Below are 24,878 nucleotides of genomic sequence, written 5' to 3' on the forward strand. Positions count from 1 at the left end.
GATTTACATAGCCTATCACATCTTTTTTTTCTTTTTCTTTTTTTTAAACCTAGCCATGATAGGCTACGTAAATCTTTATGTAGCCTATCACGTCTTTTTTTTTTCCCCACAAGCCTGGAAATGGCGGCGGCGGAAGCCGGTCGGAAGACCGGCTGCCGCCGCCGCCCGGAAGATCCGCCCCGGGTAAGTCTCATCCCAGGGGAGATCCGCGGGGTGGCGGGGGGGTGGCAGGCTGTTCCACCACAGATTTCGGGGGGCCGAATGCACTGGCATTCGGCCTCACCAAGATCCGTGGCGGAATTCTCTGACATCCCTAGGTAAAGCAGGCTGAGTCTCTTTTTGCTGAACTCGCAATACTAATGGCACCAAAGGGCATGGGGCAACTAGTTGGAGGTCTCGATGTTGTAGCCAATGGATGTCGATGATACCAACTTTCTCCCCAGCAGGGAGGATCAGGATGGTGAGGGCGGTACTGGTTGTATGGCTCATTATAGTAGTCAGTCCAGTACTGCATGCCCCATGTCTCCTGCACTGCATGTCCCATGTTGAACATCTGTTCCACTCTGAAAATGGGGATCTGGTCCATTCCCGATATTGGCTTCAATTGCAAAAACTAGGGACGTAACCACACCGACTCTGGCGAGCGTGGATGCTGTTCATGGCCTGTAATGTGGCCTTCTAAGCCATAATGACAAGTGGTGGAGGGAACGGTTCTGTCAGAGACAGGTCCTAGATCTCATCCTCCGACGTAGATTTTATTGGAATGAGTTCTCCCCCTTGCATTGGCTGCACTGTTGGAATGGGTGAAAATAACACTGGTGGAGTAGTGGGTAAGACTGTTGGTACAGACAACTGCATTCAACTGGAAGGCATTGGTGGAGCAGTAAGAGACGCAGCCAGTATGGACAGTCACTGTCGATCCTGAGAGGTCTGTACTAGGGATGTTAGAGAATTCCACCACGGATCCCAGGGGGCCAAATTCCAGTGAATTTGCCCCCCTGGAATCCATGGCAGAATGGAGCCAACCACCCCACCAAAGCCCCGCAAAACGGAGCCTACCTGGCTGTGGCTCCGGCAACGGCAGCAGCTCCGGCCATTGCCGGGCTGCTGCGGCCGCAAATGGTGGCCATAGTAGCGGCCGCCATTTGCGTCCCTACACCGGCCCGTGATAGGCTACATATATATTTATGCCATTTGCGTCTCTGCTTTAGCCGTGATAGGCTACGTAAATATTTACGTAGCCTATCATGGGCTTGCGTAGGGATGCAAATGGCGTCCCCTACGCAGGACGCCATTTGCGTCCGCAGCAGCCCGGCAGCAGCTGGAGGCCCCACTGCAGGTTGGCCCGGCCAGCGGCTCTGTGGCCTGGCCGTGGAGCCGGCCAGGCAGGATTCCGGGGGATGGAACGGATCGCCTCCCCCCCCTCGTCGAGGAATCCAGGGGGAGGAACAGATCGCCTCCACCCACCTGCGGAACCCGGCAGAGCTAGGTAAGTGGTGTTTTGCACACCCCTAGTCTGTACCAAAGCAAGTGGGACGGTTGGCTCGTCATCTCTTGTCAGCGTGCTGGCCGACAGAGCCTGTATGGAATGATCTTGGTCACAAGGCGCTCACGAAGAGTCAGACGGACCCAAGGGGCCCAATGCTCAATCCCAAGCAGGGTCATGAGACTCTTTAGAAGTAGAATCATAGAATCATAGAACAGTAGGGTTGGAAGGGGCCTACAAGGCCATCGGGTCCAACTCCCTGCTCAATGCAGGAATCTAAGTCAGAGCATCCCTGACAGATGGCTGTCCAGCCTCGTCTTGAATGCCTCCAGTGTGGGAGAGCCCACCAGCTCCCTCGGTCATTGGTTCCATTGTCGTATTGCTCTAACAGTCAGGATGTTTTTTCCTGATGTTCAGCCGGAATCTGGCTTCCTGTAACTTGAGCCCATTCTTCCGTGTCCTGCACTCTGGGATGATTGAGAAGAGATATTGGCCTTCCTCTCTGTGACAACCTTTCAAGTACTTGATAAGCGCTATCATATCTCCCCTCAGTCTTCTCTTCTCAAGGCTAAACATGCCCAGTTCTTTCAGTCTCTCCTCATAGGGCTTTGTTTCCAGTCCTCTGATCATCTTTGTTGCCCTCCTCTGAACCCTCTCCAGTTTGTCTGCATCCTTCTTAAAGTGTGGTGCCCAGAACTGGACACAGTACTCCAGATGAGGCCTAACCAGTGCTGAGTAGAGGGCAACTAGTACTTCCCGGGATTTGGAAGCTATACTTCTATTAATGCAGCCCAAAAGAGCATTTGCCTTTTTTGCAGCCACATCACATTGTTGGCTCATATTCAACTTGTGATCGACAACGATTCCAAGATCTTTCTCACTTGTAGTGTTGTTGAGCCACGTTTCCCCCCATCGTGTAACTGTGCATTTGGTTTCTTTTTCCTAGGTGCAGAACTTGGTATTGATCCCTATTAAATGTCATTCTGTTGTTTTCTGCCCAGCGCTCCAGTCTATCCAGATCACTTTGAATTTTGTTTCTGTCTTCCAAAGTATTAGCTATCCCGCCCAATTTTGTGTCATCTGCAAATTGGATCAGCATTCCCTGCACCTCCTCCTCCAAGTCATTAATACAAATGTTGAAGAGCACTGGGCCCAGGACTGAGCCCTGCAGTACCCCACTCGTTACTTCTCCCCAGTTTGAGAAGGTCCCATTGATAAGCACTCTTTGAGTCCAATTCTGTAGCCAACTGTGGATCCACTGGATCGTTGTTTCATCTAGCCCACTTTGAGCTAATTTGCTCATCAGGATATCATGGAGCAATTTGTCGAAAGCTTTGCTGAAGTCGAGGTATATGATGTCTACAGCATTCCCACTGTCTACAAGGGAGGTGACTTGATCAAAAAATGAGATCAAATTGTCTGGCAGGACTTGTTTTTGACAAATCCATGCTGGCTTCAAGTAATCACGGCATTGTTTTCAAGGTGCTTACAGATGGATTGCTTTATCATCTGCTCCAGAATTTTCCCTGGGATTGATGTCAGACAGACTGGTCTGTAGTTCCCAGGTTCCTCCTTTTTACCCTTTTTGAAGATAGGGACAACATTAGCCCTCCTCCAGTCATCTGGCACTTCCCCCGTCCTCCATGATTTCTCAAACAGAATAGACAGAGGTTCTGAGAGTTCTTCTGCCAGTTCTTTTATTACTCTAGGATACAGTTCATCTGGCCCTGGAGATCTGAACTCATTCTAAGTAATTAGGTGTTCCTTGACCATATGCCTATCCATCTCAAGCTGCAATCCTGCCCCTTCAGCCTGCACTTCGCCTTTGCCAGGGGGGTCAAAGACCCTCTTTTGGGAGAAGACTGAGCCAAAGTAGGAATTGAGCACCTCTGCCTTTTCTTTGTCATCTGTTATCATTTTGCCATCCTTATTTAATAGCTGAACCACCATTTCTTACCTCTGCCTTTTACTATGCACGTAGCTGAAGAAAGCCTTTTTGTTGTTTTTAGCATCCCTTGCTAACCTCAGCTCGTTCTCAGCTTTAGCCTTCCTGACACCATCCCTGCAATTCTGTGCTGCCTGCCTGTACTCTTCCTTTGTTACTTAGTTACTTTTTTGTTTTCAGGTCATCTCTAAGCTTTTTGTGAAGCCACATTGGCTTCTTCTGTTGTCTTCCACCTTTTCTTCTTGTTGGAATTGTTTGTGATTGTGCCTTGGGAATTTCCTTTTTTAAAAGCTCCCACCTATCTTGGACTCCTTTTCCTGTTAGCGTCGCTTGCCATGGGACCTTACTGATCATTGTTCTGAGTATATTAAAATCAGCTTTCCTAAAATCCAGGGTACGCGTTTGACTACACTCGGCTTTTGCTTCCCTTAGAACCAAGAACTCAAGTGCAACATGGTCGCTTTCTCCCACAGTTCCTGTAACTGCTACTTGATCCACTAAGTCATCTCTGTTGGTTAGGATCAAGTCAAGGATAGCCGATCCTCTAGTTCCTTCCTCTACTTTCTGTAGGAGGAAGTTATCTGCCACACAAGTCAGGAATTTCCTGGAGGGGCCATGTTTTGCAGAATTTGTCTCCCAACAAATATCAGGGAAATTGAAGTCATAGAATCATAGAATAGTAGGGTTGGAAGGGGCCTACAAGGCCATCGAGTCCAACCCCCTGCTCAATGCAGGAATCCAAGTCAGAGCATCCCTGACAAATGGCTGTCCAGCCTCATCTTGAAGGCCTCCAGTGTGGGAGAGCCCACCACCTCCCCAGGTAATTGGTTCCATTGTCGTATTGCTCTGACAGTCAGGAAGTTTTTCCTGATGTTCAGCTGGAATCTGGCTTCCTGTAACTTGAGCCCATTCTTCCGTGTCCTGCACTCTGGGATGATCAAGAAGAGATCCTGGCCTTCCTCTCTGTGACAACCTTTCAAGTACTTGAAGAGTGCTATCATATCTCCCCTCAGTCTTCTCTTCTCAAGGCTAAACATGCCCAGTTCTTTCAGTCTCTCTTCATAGGGCTTTGTTTCCAGTCCCCTGATCATCTTTGTTGCCCCCCTCTGAACCCTCTCCAGTTTGTCTGCATCCTTCTTAAAGTGTGGTGCCCAGAACTGGACACAGTACTCCAGATGAGGCCTAACCAGTGCTGAGTAGAGGGCAACTAGTACTTCCCGGGATTTGGAAGCGATGCTTCTATTAATGCAGCCCAAAAGAGCATTTGCCTTTTCTGCAGCCACATCACATTGTTGGCTCATATTCAGCTTGTGATCGACAACAATTCCAATATCCTTCTCACTTGTAGTGTGGTTGAGCCACGTATCCCCCATCTTGTAACTGTGCATTTGGTTTCTTTTTCCTAGGTGCAGAACTTGGCATTTGTCCCTATTAAATGCCATTCTGTTGTTTTCTGCCCAGCGCTCCAGTCTATCCAGATCACTTTGAATTTTGTTTCTGTCTTCCAAAGTATTAGCTATCCCGCCCAATTTTGTGTCATCTGCAAATCTGATCAGCATTCCCTGCACCTCCTCCTCCAAGTCATTAATAAAAATGTTGAAGAGCACTGGGCCCAGGACTGAGCCCTGCGGTAATCCACTCGTTACCTCTCCCCAGTTTGAGAAGGTCCCATTGATAAGCACTCTTTGAGTCCGATTCTGTAGCCAACTGTGGATCCACCAGATCGTTGTTTCATCTAGCCCACTTTGAGCTAGTTTGCTCATCAGGATATCATGGGGCACTTTGTCGAAAGCTTTGCTGAAGTCGAGGTATATGATGTCTACAGCATTCCCACGGTCTACAAGTCCCCCATTACTACTACATCATGCTTCCTTGAAACATTGGCTATTTGCTTTTCAAAAGTTTCATCCTCGTCTTCTCCTTGGTTAGGGGGCCGGTAGTAGCCTCCGACCACCAGGTTCCTTTTATTCTTTGCTCCATTTATTTTAACTCAGATGCTCTCGATGGGGCTACCAAGCTCCTCCTCCTGTATTTCTGTGCAGGGATATGTATTTTTCACATACAGTGCAACCCCACCTCCCTTTCTGTTCCTCCTGTTCTTTTTGAACAAGTTATATCCTTCAATTGCTGTATTCCAGTCATGAGAGTCATCCCACCAAGTCTCAGTTATACCTATCAAGTCATAATTTCCCTCCTGTATTAAGAGTTCAAGTTCATTCTGTTTGTTTCCCATACTCTGGGCATTAGTATATAGACATCGAAGACCATGTGCTTCATAGTCTGGCTTTCTTCCTGAAGACTATTATTGGGTGCTATCAGAGCTGTTCTCTCCGTTGCAGTGCATGCGCCTACGTCCATTGTTACCCCCAACATTACATCTCCCTTCCCCGTAGGATTCAGTTTAAATCCCTCCTGATGAAGTTCTTCATGCTGTGGCCAAACACATTCTTCCCATCCTTTGTGAGGTGCAACCCGTCCCTTGCCAACAGCCCATCTTCCAGGAAGTATAGCCCGTGGTCCCAGAATCCAAATCTCTCTCGTCAGCACCACCTTCGTAGCCAGTCATTCACCCGGAGTATTTTTTGTTCCCTTTCTATCCCTCTTCTAACTACTGGAAGTATGGATGAGAAAACTATCTGGGCCCCAAAGTTCTTGAGTTTCCTTCCCAAAGCTTCAAAGTCTGACGTGATTTCTTCGTAGCTCCGCTTGGCGGTATCATTTGTTTCCACATGGATGAGAAATTTGTTTCTACAGGGATACCTGTCAGTGGGCTTTATGAGTGCAGGCAACCTTTCAGTCATGTCTCTAATTCGTCCTCCCGGGAGACAACATACCTGGCGAGTCCACGGGTCTTCGCGACATACTTGGGTCTCGATCCCACGCAGCAAGGAGTCTCCCACTACTACCACTCTTCTCTTCTTGTTGTTGTAGGCCTGGGTTTCATCGCCTCTGTTTGACTGACCTTCAGCCTCTTGCTCACTCTCATATAGGTTCCCCTGTGATTCTTCCTCTGCAGGCTGTTCTCCAGTTTCATCCGCAAGTACCTGGAATCGGTTCCACAGCTCCACTGCTTCCACTGGTGCAGAGTGGCGTCTAGTTCTTCTTCTCCTAACTGTCACCCTTTTCCAAGGAGTATCCTCTACTCCATTTTTCTTCACTTCAGCATTTCCCACTGCCTCTTCTTGCTGTTGCTATTCAAGCTTCTGGTCTTCCCTTTGCTGCTGTAGTTCCCCCATTCTGTCCAAGAACTCTTCGTGTTCTCTTATTTCCCGGAGGGTCGACAGTCGCCGCTCCAGTCCACTTACTTTTTCTTCCAGCAGCGTGATCAACTTGCACTTGTTGCAGGTGTAGGCCATGTTGTTCTCAGGCAAGAAAACAAACATTGCACACACCTTGCAGGTCACCACCACTGGAGAGCCCTGTCCTTCCATTGCCTCTTTTCCCTTTTTGTGTCTAGCTTTCTGATTGTTCTAGACTAGCCTGTGCCTGTTCCTCTACTCAGTAGAGGTTAAAAGCAGAGTCCCACTTGTGTGAAAGTGTGTGTTACAAGACAAATAAATGGAAAAAAGTTAGTTAAAAATAAAATAAAACGAAAAATGAAAAAAAAAAGTTAGGGGCCTCCCCCTTGACCTCCGCTGCCGAACTCCCCTGGCCAACTTCTGTTTGCTCCCCCTGTTCGCTTGCTCTGGTTGCTCGCTCTCTGGGAGCTTGCTTGCTTCTGTAGTCCCTGGACCAGCTGGAGCAGCTTGCTCTGCTCTGCTCCGCTCAGCTGGGAGGCGGGAAACAGACTGAAGCTTCCCGCCCAGTCAGCTGCTGGGAGTACTCAGGCCACACACCCCCAATTCAGTTGGAGCTCTCAGAAGCACCTGGTGAGCTCACAGCCAAACAGAAGGATAAAGGGCAGCCCGCTGGGCTTCCTGCAGCCAACTTACCTCTTAGCCTCTGTCTCTTTTGTCTCCTTTGTCTCTTCAACCACTGCAACTCCGCTGGCCAACTCCTGTTTGCTCCCCCTGTTTGCTCCCCCTGTTCGCTCGCTCTGGTTGCTCGCTCTCTGGGAGCTTGCTTGCTTCTGTAGTCCCTGGACCAGCTGGAGCAGTTTGCTCTGCTCTGCTCAGCAGAAGAAGTATTTCTCTTCTTTTTTGAGTGTGAAGAAGACAGACAGGCCTGCTTAGAGACTTTTGCCTTTTTTGTTAGTCTTTTTGCCATGTGTCAAAGATCGGCCCAGAGTGGGGGAATCTTGTGTACTCAGGAAAGTATGATCCCGAGGGATGATGACACTGGAGCAGGTTCCTGCGCAGCAGGCGGATTGTGTGAGGGTGAGATTGGTGGATTTGGCATATCTTTAGGCTCCTCGACAGATTCCAGCAGCCATTTCCAAAGTGAGCCTTTCAGTCGATCTGACCTGTTTCTTCTCATTTGCTTCAAGAGGGCTTTACAATGCGGACAAGCCTCAATGACATGCCCTTCACCATGGCAGAACAGGCAGAGAGAGTGCCTGTCTGAGGGTGGCAGTTTTGCCTTGTAGTGGGTACACTTTCGAGAGGGGGCCCTTAGGGCTATATGCCCGTGAGGGCAATCACGAAAGTCATGAAAAAAATTAAAGAAACTAAAATATAAGGAGACAGAGAAAAATAAGAAAGAAGAAAAAAGAAAACCTCAGTTTTTTGTCAAAAAACACTTTGAAACAGTGAAACTACAAAAGAACTTGCCCTATGAGGCGCATGCAATGGTGATCAAAAGAGACCTGAGGGAATAAGAGGGAATCCGCTAGGGACATGTGCACTGAGACCGTGGGGGAAGGGTTCCCACCTAAACTTTCTCAGCTATAGAAGCTTCCTGAATCAAGGCTCGACGTAGGCACAGGGCCCGTATGTGTGATGCACAGAGACCATGAAGATGAACCACAACTCCTTCCATAAAAAAAATAAAAATAGTGTGTCATAGTGAAGGATTCTGTCTAGCCTTCTTCCTGATATTCTAGTTCCTATGTTCAAGGAACTGCTGCTTCTTTTAGTGATGGAGGATTTATACCCGCAGTCCTCATCTGTAGCCTGTACTATCACCTGCAGTGGTATTACCAGCAGCCTCCGGTGAGATATTACCACTTGATTCTCTGATTGCATGAGCCAGTCCTATGAAACTGAAGCGTGGGACAATCTGGATGACTAGGCGGGCCCATGCACATAAGAGCAGGCTCAAGTCTATTTTTATCCAGTTCATCTTGAAAAAAGAAGCACTGAGCAATTCAGACAAATCAGTCAAAGCACCAATAAATACCTTACACAGTGTATACCTTACAGATACAATACACAGTGTATTCCAAAATAAACAATACCTTTTAAAAAGGCTTTTTTAACCAATGCCAAACTGTAGGAAAAAGAAAACGTTAGAAGTAGCACCGGGAGGAAGAATCATTGTGAGGCAGGACAGAATTGGGGATCTAGAGTGCTGTTCTTCACATAAAGCTGGGGAAATAGAAATGTCCTTTGTCCCCAGTACTGACAGGTGTTTTCCACTGCGGCCCCCCAAATACTTGCCATGGTGCCTGCTACCGTCCCAACTTCTTAAAATTAAAGAACATACATTGGAAGTACTTGAAAGTGAAGTGGGCTCCAGGTGCCCACCATCTTCCTTTCCTTTCTCCAGAATCCCTTTGGACCTCACATTTTGTGTGTTTGTGTGTGTGTTTTGCCTGTATTTTGTGTGTGTGTGTGTGTGTGTGTATGTATGTGTGCGTGGTGTGTGTGCATGCATTTTGCTTGTGGGTGTGCATAGTCTGCCTGTTTTTGGTTTGGGGGGTATGTGCTTTGCCTGTGAGTTTTTTGGTTTTCGTTTTGTTCTGATGTGTGTTTTGCCTGTGGATGTGTTTTTCTATGCATCATAATTTTCCCTTCTGCACAGTGGGAAGTTTTTTGTGCTATGTGAAGTCAAATATGTGGCTTAGCATTTAATGCTCAGACCCAACTTCTGCCTTGTATTCAGTTTCTTGGGCAAGTTAATTTTCCTTCATGTCTAGCCAGGCCCCAACAACAGCAATTTTGTGGTGGTGTGGAAAACAATTTCTTTAATTTCCAAATTTGCCCATGGGCTCAAAAAAGGTTGGGAAGCCCTGCCGTAGATCTTGTAATTAAAATGTAACAATATTGTAATTTCAGTGTAACAACTATAAGCTGAAGCAAATTATGATGGGAAACACAGACTTGGCCAATCAAGCAGAAAGAGGAAGAGAGATACTTGGATATATCTATATCCAAGTTATACACTAACACACACACACACACAGAGAGAGAGAGAGAGAGAGAGATTAAACCTGTTTAAACTTGTTAAGGGGGGGAAAAGGCAGGATATAAATGAAATAAATAAATAAAAAAAAATGGTGGCACTCTGGGCACCATAATTCTGTGAAGGGGGGCTACAGATCTCTAACAAATGAGTCTTAGCACTTTTGCCAGACTACAATTCTGAGGATTCTTTGGGGCAAGCCAAGACAGTTACACTTGTACAAATAGGTATAAGCTTATAACAGAGATATATTGAAATAGACATATATTACGGGACCAAGATTATTGAATATTAATGCTCCATTATTCCTCAACTCACTGAAGGAAGAGTTGTGTGCAATCTAAAAGCTGGCATACTCCTAAACTAGGGGAAGATGATTCAGTTTTATATCTCCTATCATTCAGAACCAGTGGTACAACAACTATGTGTACAAAAAATCTGAAGAACCGAGATCTAAAGATACGTTAAAAACTCATTAACTCCATGTGTGCTTGTACTTTCTTTGATTATTAACTTAATCTCTGGACACTTTGCAAGCAGGCTGATTGCTATCAATGTAATAAATAAGCAAAACAATCATAATACAACAGCAACAATGTCAAGAGGGGGTTATTGATTTATTCTACTGGAAAGTTTCAGAGGGAAAAGCATTTGCATTACTTGCCTATTACTGTCCCTCCTCAGCAAAGAGCTGTTTGGGTAGCAGTACAATTATTACAATTGAGAAACAGGTGTGCGCCCCTCTCCTCCAACATGTGGACACTTCAGGCAGAGGCCCAATTATTATTACGATTTTTTTAAAAGTGACATGCAGATTGCACAAATTGTACCTACTACATCATATGCTCCATTAGGTGCATGGTGCAGAAGCGGGGAACGTGATCCTTCTGTCTTATAAATTACACTGCTGACCCAGCAACAAATGTGTGAAGGGCGGGGCGGCTGGGCACAGTCTCCATTTAGAGCCAAGATGCTGAGTTTGAAGAGGCAAGGAAGGAAGTTCATTTGGCAGAAAACAAGGTTTCCATTGACTTCTATGGGGATATTCACTGTTGAATTATCATGAAGACAGGATCTGCAACAAAATACTGCAGCGTGGACTGCCCTTATTCAGTGTTCCTGTTAGCCAGCCATACCCTTTTTTAGGATACTCTGTTCTATTCCCTCTCCCACAAACTTTTGTGTTCCTACCCACAGTCAGTAAGCATTCTATGGAAACTGAACACAACCATTCCTTGTTGGGCTGTTTGGGGGTGGGGGTTCTCCCTTTAGGGTTTTTTTCTAAAGATTTTTTGTACTTCTACTGATACCTCCCTCTTAAGTGTGGATGGTGTCATTTTGGTTACATCAGAATCCACACTCATTTCTAGACTGTGGAAATAAAATAAGTGATGCTGAGGCAGGCAGATTCTACAAAGTTAGTTAAGATGGACTGGATGCCAAAGAATGCATTTCTAAAATATCCTTTTAAAGTTTCCATAATTATATAATTAAACTTACACACTATGGAGGATACCAAACGTACAGAGCAATTATCTGCATGTTTACTCAGAAGCAAGTCTTGCTGTGTTCAGTGGGGCTTTCTCCCAGGTAAGTGTACAGAGGACTGCAGCCTAAGCCAACCTTACAGGAAATTCTATAACAGCAAGATCTGAATGTGCTGAAAGTCTCTATAGCTTTGACCATTTTCATGTGGAAGCTTTTAGCTACCTTGAAGAGAGCCTTTTCTGCAGTAGTGCCCACTATGAAACTCCCTCCATAGACATATTCACTTGGCATAATCTCTAATGATACTTTAGAAACCAAAAGAAGTCCTCTTCTCTCGTGCTTTTAATTATACTTGGGGAATATATGGGAAGCAAACAGAACAAACTTGAACTCTTAATACAGGAGGGAAATTATGATTTGATAGGTATAACTGAGACTTGGTGGGATGACTCTCATGACTGGAATACAGCAATTGAAGGATATAACTTGTTCAAAAAGAACAGGAGGAACAGAAAGGGAGGTGGGGTTGCACTGTATGTGAAAAATACATATCTCTGCACAGAAAGACAGGAGGAGGAGCTTGGTAGCCCCATCGAGAGCATCTGGATCAAAATAAATGGAGCAAAGAATAAAAGGAACCTGGTGGTCGGAGTCTACTACCAGCCACCCAATCAAGGAGTAGGGATGGTGGAGAAATCTGCCATAGACTCCAGTGAGGAAGAATCCGGCCCCCGGAGTCCGTGGCAGAACGGACTACCACCCCCCACCTCCAAAATCCCCCGGAACGGACCTACCTTGTGTCGGCCGTCTGGTGCGTCCGCTGCTGGGCTGCTGCGGTTGCAAATGTGTTCCTACGCTAGGCCGTGATAGGCTGTGTATATATTTACGTAGCCTATCACGGCTAAAGCAGAGACACAAATGGCGTCCCCTACGTATAAATATATATGTAGCCCATCATGGCCTAGCATAGGGACGCAAATGGCGTCCCCTGCACAGGATGCCATTTGCGTCCACAGCAGCCCGGCAGTGGATGGATGCCCTGCTGTGGATCGGCCTGGCTAGCGGCTCTGCGGACTGGCTGCGCAGCAGAGCCAGCCGGGCAGGATTCCGGGGGGGCGGAGGACTGGATCGTCTCCCGCCCATCGAGGATTCTGGGGGGAGGACCAGATCGCCTCCCCCCCCCATGGACCCCAGCGGAGCATGATAAGTGGGGTTTCGTACACGCTTATCAAGGAGAAGACGAGGATGAATCTTTTGAAAAGCAAACAGCCAATGTTTCAAGGAAGCACGGTGTAGTAGTAATGAGGGACTTCAATTTCCCCGATATTTGTTGGGAGACAAATTCTGCAAAACATGGCCCCTCCAGGAAATTCCTGACTTCTGCTGTGGATAACTTCCTCCTACAGAAAGTAGAGGAAAGAACTAGGGGATTGGCTATCCTTGACTTGATCCTAACCAACAGAGATGACTTAGTGGATAAAGTAGCAGTTACACGAACTCTGGGGGAAAGCGACCATGTTATACTTGAGTTCTTTGTTCTAAAGTAAGCAAATGCCAAGTGTTGCCAGTCATGTACCCTGGATTTTAGGAAAGCCAATTTTAATAAACTCAGAACAATGATCAGTAAGGTCCCATGCCAAGTGACTTTAACAAGAAAAGGAGTCCAAGATGGGTGGGAGTTGATAAAAAAGGAAATTCTCAAGGCATGATTATAAATAAGTCCAACAAGTAAAAAGGTGGAAGACAACAGAAGAAGAAAATTCTGGAGCAGATTATAAAGCAATCCATCTGTAAGCACCTTGAAAACAACGCAGTGATTACTCGAAGCCAACATAGATTTGTCAAAAACAAATCCTGCCAGACAAATCTGATCTCATCTTTTGATCAGGTAACCTCCCTTGTGGACTGTGGGAATGCTGTGGACATAATATACCTCGACTTCAGCAAAGCTTTGGACAGAGTGCCCCATGATATCCTGATGAACAAACTAGCTAAAAGTGGGCTACATGAAACAACATCAGGTAGATCCACAATTGGCTACAGAATCGGACGCACACAGTGCTTATCAATGGGATCTTCTCAAACTGGGGAGAGGGAATGAGCAAGGTACTGCAGGGCTCAGTCCTGGGCCCAGTGCTCTTCAACATTTTTATTAATGACTTGGAGGAGGAAGAGGAGGAGGTGCAGGGAATGCTGATCAAATTTGCAGATGATACAAAATTGGGTGGGATAGCTAATGCCCTGGAAGACAAAAAAAAAATTCAAAGTGATCTTGATAGGCTGGAGAGCTGGGCAGAAAATAAAAGAATGACATTTAATAGGGATAAATGCCAAGTTCTGCACCTAGGAAAAAGAAACCAAATGCACAGTTACAAGATGGGCAATACATGGCTCAACAAGCTAGAAGGATCTTGATATTGTTGTCGATCACAAACGGAATATGAGCCAACAATGTGATGTGGCTGCAGAAAAGGCAAATGCTATTTTGGGCTGCATTCATAGAAGCATCGCTTCCAAATCCTGGGAAGTACTAGTTCCCCTCTACTCAGCACTGGTTAGGCCTCATCTGGAGTACTGTGTCCAGTTCTGGCACTGCACTTTAAGAAGGATGCAGACAAACTGGAGAGGGTTCAGAGGAGGGCAATGAAGATGATCAGAGGACTGGAAACAAAGCCCTGTGAGGAGAGACTGAAAGAACTGGGCATGTTTAGCCTTGAGAAGAGAAGACTGAGGGGAGATATGATAGTGCTCTTCAGGTACTTGAAAGGTTGTCACAGAGAGGAAGGCAGGATCTCTTCTCAATCATCCCAGAGTGCAGGACACGGAAGAATGGGCTCAAGTTACAGGAAGCCAGATTCCAGCTGAACATCAGGAAAAACCTCCTGACTGTTGGAGTAATACAACCATGGAACCAATGACCTAGGGAGGAGGTGGCTGCTCCCACACTGGAGGCATTCAAGATGAAGCTGGACAGCCACTTGTCAGGGATGCTCTGACTTGGATTCCTGCATCGAGCAGGGGGTTGGACTCGATGGTCTTGTAGGTCCTTTCCAACCCTACTATTCTATGATTGTATATTTCTATGATATTTGAGGACCTGTGTGTTTGTGTGTTTGCCACTGTTCTTAGCTGCTAATTTGGCTGCTTTTACCTTTGTCCTTGTATTGTTAGTTTTGATATCATGTTTATTGTCTTTTATTGATTGCTAAAGTGGTTTTGAAGGTATTTGTAGTGAAAGGTGGGATATAAATCCCACAAACAAACAGATTTTCACCAATCAGGTTTTTGTTAAAATACAGAATCATAGAATTATAGAATCATAGAATAGTAGGGTTGGAAGGGGCCTACAAGGCCATCGAGTCCAACCCCCTGCTCAATGCAGGAATCCAAGTCAGAGCATCCCTGACAAATGGCTGTCCAGCCTCGTCTTGAAGGCCTCCAGTGTGGGAGAGCCCACCACCTCCCCAGGTAATTGGTTCCATTGTCGTATTGCTCTGACAGTCAGGAAGTTTTTCCTGATGTTCAGCCGGAATCTGGCTTCCTGTAACTTGAGCCCATTATTCCGTGTCCTGCACTCTGGGATGATCAAGAAGAGATCCTGGCCTTCTTCTCTGTGACAACCTTTCAAGTACTTGAAGAGTGCTATCATATCTCCCCTCAGTCTTCTCTTCTTCTGTATTTGTAATATTTGTAATTTGTAATGAAGTATTTGTAATACATACATTCTGGCTTGTGAAAGTTTTTACGTTGATATTACAAATGTGACTTTAAGCCCTGCATGAAAATACATTTTGAAGGTGTACTTCATTTCACAAGGGTACAACTCTGACTATACTGTGATACCACTGAATCTGTCTCCCTGAGGGTGCAATTCTATGCATGTTTAGAAGAAAAAAGTTCTACAGCTCCAAGCATTCCCCAGGTGGTTGGGAAATGCTGGAAATTGTCAGCCTTTTTTATTTATTTAACTATTTACAACATTTATATTCTGCTCCACATCTAGACAGATTCCGAAGTGGTGAACAATAAAAGATAAAAATAGAACACCATATTAAAAATTTGTTTTTAAAACAGTACCAATAAAAACCATGGCTGGTCAATCAAGGAAGGCTTCTTGAAATAAAGATGCTTTCAGGAGGAACCAAAACCAACACCATGTTGGTGCCTGTCTGACCTCCAGAGGCAGGGAGTTCCATAGAAAGGGGGCCACCACACTGAAGGCTCCTCTCTGGGTGGACTCCTATCAGGCCATAGGTCCATGTGGAACCACCAGGAGCATGCCTTCTGATGACCTCAGTGACTGGGCAAGTTGATAAGGGACAAGGCGCTCTCTCAGGTATCCTGGTCCCAAGTTATTTAAGGCTTTATACACTAGCACCAAAACCTTAAACCTGGCCCAGTAGTGAATACACAGCCAATGAAGTTCCCTCAGCAAAGGAATTGCATTTTGAAAAGGGGCAGCTCCTGACAACAGCAGAGCGACTGCATTTAGGGATGTACGAAAGTCACTTACCTGGTCTCGCAGCTTGCTTGGTGGTGGGGGGGAGGCGCTTCGCTGCTCCCCCTGAAGTTCAGGCCGGGGGGGGAGGCTTCCCGCCTCGCCCGGCTGAAATTCAGGCCGGGGGGGGAGGCTTCCTGCCTCGCCCGGCCGAAATTCAGGCCGGGGAGAAGCGCCCCGTCTCCCCGGCCGCGAACTTCAAAAGAAAAAAAAAACAACGCCCCTGTGATAGGCTACGTAACAATTAATGTAGCCTATCACGGCTAGATCTGCAAAGTCAGCCGTGATAGGCTACGTTAATCATCACGTATCCTATCACGGGTGACTTTGGGGAAAAAAAAAAAGCGCGTACGCAAATGGCGGCCCCCATAGGGAGCCGCCATTCGCGTTCCTTATTTGGTCCCTGTAGTCTACGTAAAGATTTACGTAGACTACAGGGACCAAATAAGGAACACGAATGGCGGCTCCCTATGGGGGCTGCCATTAGCCGTACGTGTTTTTTTTTTTTTTTAAGTCACCCATGATAGGCTACGTGACGATTAACATAGCCTATCACGGCTGACTTTGCAAATCTAGCCGTGATAGGCTACGTTAATCGTTACGTAGCCTATCACAGGGGCGTTGTTTTTTTTTTTACTTTTCTTGTAATGGCAGCGGCGGCAGCCGGTCAAAAGACCGGCTGCCGCCCCCGCCCCTGACGAAGACCTGCCGAACCGCCGCCGGGACCCGCCGCCGAGAGGGACATTTGTGAAAGGTAAGTCCCATCTGGGGGGGGCGGGGGGGGCGGAGAATTTCTCCCCGAACAACCTTCGGAAAACCGAATGCGTTGGCACTCGGCCCCCCGAAGTTTCAGGGAGAAATTCTCCCCCATCCCTAAATTCTGCACTAGCTGCAGCTTCCAGACCAGCCTCAAGGGCAGCCCCACATAGAGCACATTGTAGTAAACCAGTCTTGAGGTTACTAGCACTTGTACTACTGTGGCCAAGCTATCCCTGTCCAGGAGAGGCCATAGCTGGCAAACCATCTGAAGCTGGTAAAAGGCACTCTGAGCTGCCATGGCCACTTGAGCCTCCAGCGACAGTGATAGATCTAGGAGTACCCGCAGAATATGGACCTGATCTTTCAGAGGGAGTGCAATCCCATCCAGAACAGGCAATAAGCCTATCCCCTGGATCCAGCAACCACTTACCCACAGGATTCAGCTTCGGTGTATTTGCCCTCTTCCAGCCCATCACTGAGTCTAGGCACTGATCCAGGACTTGCACAGGCTCACCTGATTTAGATGTCACAGGGAGGCAGAGCTGCATGCCCTCAGCATACTGATGGCACTTGGCTCCAAATCCCCAAATGACTGCTCCTAGCGCCTTCATATAGGTGTTTAACAGCACTGGGGATAAGACAATACCCTGCAGAACCCCATAGCTCAGTTGCCAAGGAGCCAAGAAATGGTCACCCACTGTTACTGTCTGAAATTGAACCTGAAGGTAGGACAAGTATCACTAACACAGTGCTTCCAATACTCAGCCCATGGAGTCATTCCAGGAGGATACTATGGTCAATGGTAAGAAAAGCTGATGAGAGATCAAGCAGAATTAACATGGTTGCACTCCCCCTGTCCCTCTCTTGATAAAGGTCATCCATCAGGGTGACCAAGGCTGATTTGATCCTGTAACCAGGTCAAAATCCAGACTGGAATGGGTCTTGATAATCAGTATCCTCCAAGAGTCCCTGCAGTTGTTCCGCCACAACCCTTTCAAGTTCCTTCCCTAAGAAAGGGGTATTTGTGACTGGGCAGTAGTTGACTAATACCATTGGATTCAGAGTGGGCTTCTTCAGAAGTGGTCACACTACTGCCTCCTTAAGGACAGCAGAAACCATCCCTTCCCGGAAAGAAGGTTTCACCACACCCTGGACGCCCTTGTCATACCCCCTCGGCTAGCTTTCATTAGTCAGGAGGGACAAGGATTGGGAGGGCATGTGGTCAGTTGCATTGCTGCAAGCACTTTGTCCATGTCATCAGGCTGCAGCAACTGAAATTGATCCCACAAAATTGGGCAGATGGTGGCATCAGACACCTTGACTGGAGATGCACTAATAACAGTATCAAGTTTGCTGTGGAGGTAAGCAGTTTTGTCCTCAAAGTGCAATGCAAAAAGGTCACAGTGGATCCTTGAGGGGACCAGGGCCGCATTTACTGGGGCGAGAGTTAACAGTCCCTGGACCATCTGAAAGAGCTCTGCTGGAAGGCTACTCAAGGACACAATGGAGGCAGCAAACTAAGCCTTCTGCTACACAGTAGGCACAATTATGTGCTCTAGAACGTGTTCAGTCATCTTCTCTTCGAGTCTTGCACCATTTGTGCTCTAGCCAACGTCCAGCTACATTGACTGCAGCCCCCTAGTGCACCAAGGAGCAGAGCAGGCTCCACAGTGCCGGAGGAGGCACTCAGCTGCAATCAAGTCAATGGCCCTCCACCTCCCACTGTTCCACAGTGAGACTAGGGCCTTGGCTGGCTCACCAGCTTTCTCCGCTGGAAAATCCCCAAGAGCTTTGAGAAATCCATTTGATTCCATCAGTCATCTGGGGCAGACCACCCACATGGGTCTCCCACCCACATGTACTCTGTCTAAACATGCTTAGGATTGCACCCTAAAAGTGTTTGTTTCCCATGAATTTCTAGCTTTCCTGATATAATTGCTATGTTTCTTTTTTATATTCATTCTCTGTCCTTGAAGGGTTCTGTGAGATCCAATCAGTGCTGGAGACTTTATTCTGGTTTCTATATTCCTAAAGTAACCTTTTCCACATTGATGTCTTTAACTCTGGAACACTTCTGTAAGCTGAATTTTCTGAACAAGGTCTAACATAGTGCTGTGCCTCTGAAGCGCAGTAACCCCAGCAGTAACTGCTCCAAAAAGGAGCCGTGTAAAGTAGGGGGGGGGGAGTTAATATATCCCCTTTAAGGAGTAGCTGGAGACCCAGGGAAGTGTTGAAAAGGTGGAGGACACTGAGAAGTGTCAGTTCAATACTTAAAGCGGGAGGATGACATTGCCAAGGGGGAGATATTCACCCTTTTGGTGTACCTACTCTGTTCACCTTCCCCCCCCCCCGCCCCATTTTCAGTGCTTCTGAATTGAGTTACTGGATCCCACTTTTCTCTTACTATTATTTCTTCCCTGGTCCTTCACAACTGTGTGCAAATTCACCTATATGCAGGCTTATTTTGTCAGTTTCCTTTTATCTTACCTACTTCACTTCACAAGCTCCCTTTGACAGCTGAAACATACAAGGAAATTGACCAGGCAAGACTATACATATCGGACAGCCGAAGTACACATTTGCGAAAGACTGACCAAAAAAACATGTTTAAAAGAATTACAACCTCATCTGTGAAATTCTGGAACACCTTTTTTTTTTTAAGGTGGCAAACAAGTCACAGTCCTTCCAAAGTGCCGTTTCACTGAGGGAGGCTCGAGGCAGCACTGGCGAGCTCACAGAGAGGGGCATGGGGTTTTTTTGTTGCTCTTGCCAAGCGGCACGGTAGCCTAGAGACAGACAGACCCATCTCCGTCCGGGGTGCAGAGCAGCTAGACAAGATGCCCCCGCCCCAGCTTGCGTGGCCCAGACCTGCTCGGTGAGCCTCCCTGCTTGCCCTGCCCGCCAAGCCACAGGAGCTGCCACTCCTCTCTACGCCAAGGACTCTGGCAGTCGGGCCCTCGCACAAGGGCTTGACTGCTGAGTCCTTGGTGTGGCCAGCCCCCAGCGCTCTCGCCGTGGCCTCCTCGAGAGGGGGTGAGGGTGAGAGTACTGGGGTGCCGCCAAGGCCCTTCCTTCCCAGGCTGTCTGTTAAGGAAACCCTTGACAGCCAGTGGAGACAATACAGGTCCTGGCGTAGCCAGCCCCCAGTGCTCTCACCCTGGCCTCCTCCCAAGGCTACAGGGTGCTTGGTGGCTGGGTCCATCAGCACCCCAGGGCTTGGCAAGCAGGGTCCGGGAGGCTGGACAAGGGGGAGTCCATCAGACTCCACCCCTTTTTTGGACTCCCACACCCTCCCAGCAACCCATGATGAAATTGCTCTCCCAGATTTGGTCAACACGACAACTCACCATGAGCACAAACAGCCCTACAACAAGCCATGGGTTCTCAGAGTGGCTTGTTCACAAAAAATAAGCTACCACGCAGAAAATGTGCCTGATTTGGATAACATGACAACCCATCATGGCTGGCTGCCCGTGGTGGGTTGTCATGCCGTGTGAACCCAGTCAATGTCTGGCAAATTCCACTCTATTTTTGTTGTTGTTGTTCTAAAGTGCAGTACATTCTAGTTTAGCGCCATCATAGATATGCATTATTAATTTTATTTGGTTGGCTTTGAGCCTGATGTATTGTGTAGCACTAATACCGGCTGCCAATATCTTAAAAACGATTTGGCCCCATAAACGGTATTAACACAGGGTGCAGCTATACTCCCTGGATCCGCATGCAGGTGCTACAGTCCCAGTCCAATTCCTCATACTCACAGTGACTGTTATTAACTTTTTAACTCAGGCCTCAAGGCTCTATATTTCTAGCAATATTGATAGCATTCAAATAGTATCAATCTATTCATACAAAACAGACAGTTCCTAATTTTCTACCTCTTTGCCATGATTCAGTATTACATATGTGGTAAAGACTGAACGACTGAACAACAACAAAGACAGTGTGATAAAGAAAAGGCTGGAGATCTGACTCCAAAAGGGGAGGAGGGGTGGAGGAATGTCTCAGACACATTGCCCCCACCCCTTTCCTGAAGCCTTGAGTTGGGGATTGCACCAGCAAACTATTCTGGCATGCCCTGCCTCTCCTCAACCATGTGCAGGAACATCTGTGGAGGAGCAATGACGGAACGGCCTACAGCCTACCAGGGAAGTCACTGGAGCAGCCGGAGAGCTTTAACAGGAAAGATGACAGAGGATGGAGCAAAGGGGAGTGGATGGGCAAGAGGGACGGTAATCCAAGGGGGAAGAGCCCCTCCCCAAACATCCCTACCCTGACCACTAATAGATATTGAAAATTACCTATCATATATCAAGGAAATAGAAAAGAACAGAAATGGAACCTTTTAAAAACACATGCAGAACTTAAATACTCTCCCATTTCAATGCCCCTCACATTTCCCCCCCAAATGTTTCATTGTTTACCTTATTCAGGGTCTCTTCATCATCATCCATGAAGTACAACACAGGGACGTTTAACTGAGAGGCTGCCACCCACTGAAGGATGGCTTGGAGCTGTTTGTTGTGAATGTTTTCAGGAGCGTTCTGGTTGGTCACAACCACTTTGCGGCCAGATGCAGTGTCTTCGCCTGACCCTATTCGACTTTCCACAGTTTCTGTGCCCTTTGAATACATAGGGCCACTGGCATCTTCTCCATCTCCTATATCTCCAAGACCTGACTCGGGATTGCTGTATTTTGCTATCATGAGACACAACTTGGTCACTGTATCCACTAGGTTGTCAATGAATGGCCCACTGCCTCCTTCCTTCCTGTTGACATCAAATTGATCCAGAATCATTTTGGTTAGTCCAGATATAGCTTCTTCGTAGGAATGATCTACTTCTGAAAGGCTTGATGGCCCTGGTCCCTCAGGGCATTTGTAAGTACTCCTGTATGCTTCATCTGCCATCAAAGTCCCAGCATTTCCTCCTAATTTGTTGACTGTCTCATTGATGAGCTTCTGGATGAGCATTACTACAACGCTTGACATATCATTTTCAGCATTCATCTCAGACTGTTCATCATCACTTTGTTTTAATGAGTCAAACTGTTTCGATGAAGCTAGTAAACTGCCAGCTTTTTCTTGAGACATAAACCCCAAAGTTGTGCCAGCTGCCTTGCTGGTCCTGCCACCTTCAGCTGCATCCTTCATTGCGTTCTCCTGCTGGACGAGATGATACTGTATCAGCAGTAATGCTGTCACGATCAGGTCTCTTGCCCAGGAATCTGTTGAAAGGTTAGAAAAATCTTGATTTTCTGAATTCCAGACAGCCTTTGATGACAAGGGACTTGATCCTACATTGTCATTCTGTTGTTTCTGGTGCCACATGGTGAGGCCCTCCTTTATGATGTGATTGCCAACTGTTTCTGCACATGTCATTTCCTTGTCTTTAAGTGTTTCTGTTTTTGTGGCAGAAAACCTCATGTTCTGTGTCTTTGCATCACTCCCTGGACCTGTCTTGACACTTGCAAAGGCCATGCTCTGAGACTTGGCCTTCTCGCTCACCTGTTTTTGTACAATCAAAGCATTATGCAACCGATTCAGCATGGCTTGGACAATTTCAGAGGCCTTTTGGCTTCCTTGGGTGAAGAGGCTCCGCTTCACTGCTGAAACAAAGTCAGAGTCAGTCATGAGTGTTCCAGTAACATCATGTAAATTTTTCATGCAGGAATCTATCAGGTCAGACACAACCTCCTTGGAGTGCTTCAGCAGTACCTTTTTCAACACAGCACAAGCTATGTTGGAGTCATTCACTTTAACTTTCATGGTCTTCATAACAGAGACCATCATATCTGAAACCACATTATTGGCATAAACCAATATTCCTTTACTCAATGAGTTGGTATATTCATCTGGACCAAAGCGTTTCCTATGGCTACAGCCTTTGGTCTCATCTCTGAAAGGTTCACTCTTGTTAGGTATTTCAGTGTTTTCTTCTTTGTAATAAAGTGAAGTTTTCTTCTTAGAATTGGGATTTTCTTCATATTTGCATTCACACATCCTGGATAGATTTGGCTTGCAATCCTCTGTACCCACTCCAATAGACCTGTGGCCATGGTCCCCCGCAGCAGCAAAAACTGACTTATGTATGCATGTGTTGTTGCCATCTGATCGGTCATTCATCTCTTTGCGTGCCATTGCTATGGCGAGGTTAGAAAGCCTGTTACAATAAAAAGAGACTTCATCTGGATCAGGATTAGTGTTGGGTGAAGTAGAACTATCACTTTCTTCATCTTTAGATTCCTTTTGACAAGCAGCCTTCATTGCCAGGTGAAAGCTAGGAGAGCCCCTATTGGAGCTGACGTTCACACTGAATTCCTCATCGCAGGCACTGTAACCACCAGGAGAATGCACATTGCGTTGTGGAATGGTTTGCCTCCCCACAGACGGCTCCCTTGATTTTGCACCACCTGCATTGTTGCTGGCATTCAGCACATTCTGCACTCCAATTGCACACTTTTCCAGATCTTTTCGGAGCCAGCTCAAGACTTTGAGTGGATCAGAGGAAGTTTGCTGGAAAAGCTTGGCCGAGTCAGTCTAAGGAATGGAACAAAAGACAATTTTACAATGGGTTCATCCCCATGATCATCACAATCAACTGATACAAAACGTTTGCCTCTTTCAATTCTGGGAAGACACCCATTGAACAGTCTGTAGGTTGGGGAGCATATGTTTGAATTTTCTCCTTTATAACCAACTTCCTGTGCCCAGAAAGTTCTATGCACAGGAAGTTTTCTTTTTTTAATATGCAAGAATATTGAAACATGGCATCTCCCTGTTGCAATCCAAAATTGTGCAGCTCAGCAAGAGTCAAAACATGTGATTACACTGGTCATGTATCTCGTCTCTTACTAGGAAGTAAGTGCTTCTGAAATCAAGGTAAATACATTTAGGCTGTGCATATTAAAGCAACAATCAGTTATGGGCCACAACTATAAGAACATAAGAAGAGCCTTGCTGGATCAGACCAAAGGTCCACCTAGTCCAGCAGGCTCTGGTAAAGCCACAAGTAGGACATGAGAGCAATAGCAGTTCCTCAGCAACTGGTGTACACAGGCATACTGCCTCTCATACTGGAAGTAGTATATAGCCATCATTAGTAGCCATTGACAGCCTTGTCCTCCATGAAACTGTCCAACCCCCTTTTAAAGCCATCCAAATTGTGGCCATCACTACATCTTGTGGTAGCGAATTCCATACTTTAATTATGCGCTGAGTGGAGAAGTATATCCTTTTATCTGTCCTGAATCTCCCACCAATGCGTTTCATGGGATGACCCGAGGTTCTAATATTATGAGAGAGGGAGATAAATGTCTCCCTATCCACTTTTTCCACACCATGCATAATTTTGTAGATGTCTATCATGCCCTGACAGGCATTGTTAAAGCTTTGTCACAAAACCTTACCTATCATATATAGCTTAGCATGTACCATGGACAGGAACTTGTCCAGACAACATGTGCACATCCTCTTATAAACAGAACAACCCTAAATGAGCTGTGTGGGACCTTGGCCAGCTGTGACATTAAGAAAGATTGACCTTTGCCTTCTCAGAGACTGATAAAGTAGAGGAAAATACAGTGAGACAAGCCAATGTGGTACTTCAAGGTAATCTAGTCTACTGACAAGTCCTTAATCCACTACATACAAATCCTTGAGGATCAGTCCACAGGTGAAGAGGAGCAAAGCACTCCTGCCAGAGGTATCTGCAACCCAGGTGCTCATTCAAATGTATGGCTCTGAAGGGCTCAGTTCAAGTCCACACATTACAGAGAAAGGTGAGAGCAAGCCAGGTTGTTAACCAACTTACCCTCTGGTTGGAGGGAGAGGGGATGGATCCTAGGCAATAAGTATTGGTCCAGTTTGCCCAGTCCTGTCTAATCCAGCTGGTAGTGACTCTCTGGTCCGAATTCCCAGCTCTGCCACTGGAATTCCTTTCAGCTGGACATAACAAGGATTGAATGTAGAACCTTCTGCACCCTACAACTGAGCTAAGGCCTCAGCACCCTTTCACGTTGTTACATAGGCATGTATGAAGAGCCTTCTCCTTTTTCTTCAGCTTTTCCACATGAAAATAAAATCCTTCCCTCCCCCACCCCTTCATGGCAAGACTATGGTACATTCCCAGCAAGGAGACAATCTGAGGATGATCCAGGCCCACCACATGGTTTTGTAATGATGAATTTTGAATAATTCCAGGATTATAATTACTTTGCTTCTCAATGCGTAGTGAAAATGCAGGAACACTAAATGGCTTTCCAACAGAATAGGTGTGTATGTGAAAACATATACTTCCTACACTTCCTAGTTACAGCCATATCCATGAATGATAGAAAGTGCTTCTTTTAAGAGAATGAAACAAGAATTTCTAAGATTCTGATACACTGGAAACTACACTGGGAGTCAAATTCCACAGTT

The 24,878-nt window shown here is 46.5% G+C and overlaps 1 protein-coding gene across 1 annotated transcript in view; it reads right to left on the reverse strand.

The window, feature by feature from the left end:
* Window positions 1-24,878, reverse strand: part of AKAP3 (A-kinase anchoring protein 3) — an 85,758-nt gene that overhangs the window by 6,730 nt on the left and 54,150 nt on the right. The window contains exon 4 of the mRNA XM_084860016.1: window positions 20,883-22,997. Coding sequence (XP_084716142.1) covers window positions 20,883-22,997 — 2,115 coding nt within the window. The remainder of the gene's footprint in view (window positions 1-20,882; window positions 22,998-24,878) is intronic.

This window comes from Heloderma suspectum, chromosome 5 (assembly GCF_057233095.1).
Source record: "Heloderma suspectum isolate Gila_16-S chromosome 5, 16-S_ref, whole genome shotgun sequence".
NCBI lineage: Eukaryota > Metazoa > Chordata > Lepidosauria > Squamata > Helodermatidae > Heloderma > Heloderma suspectum.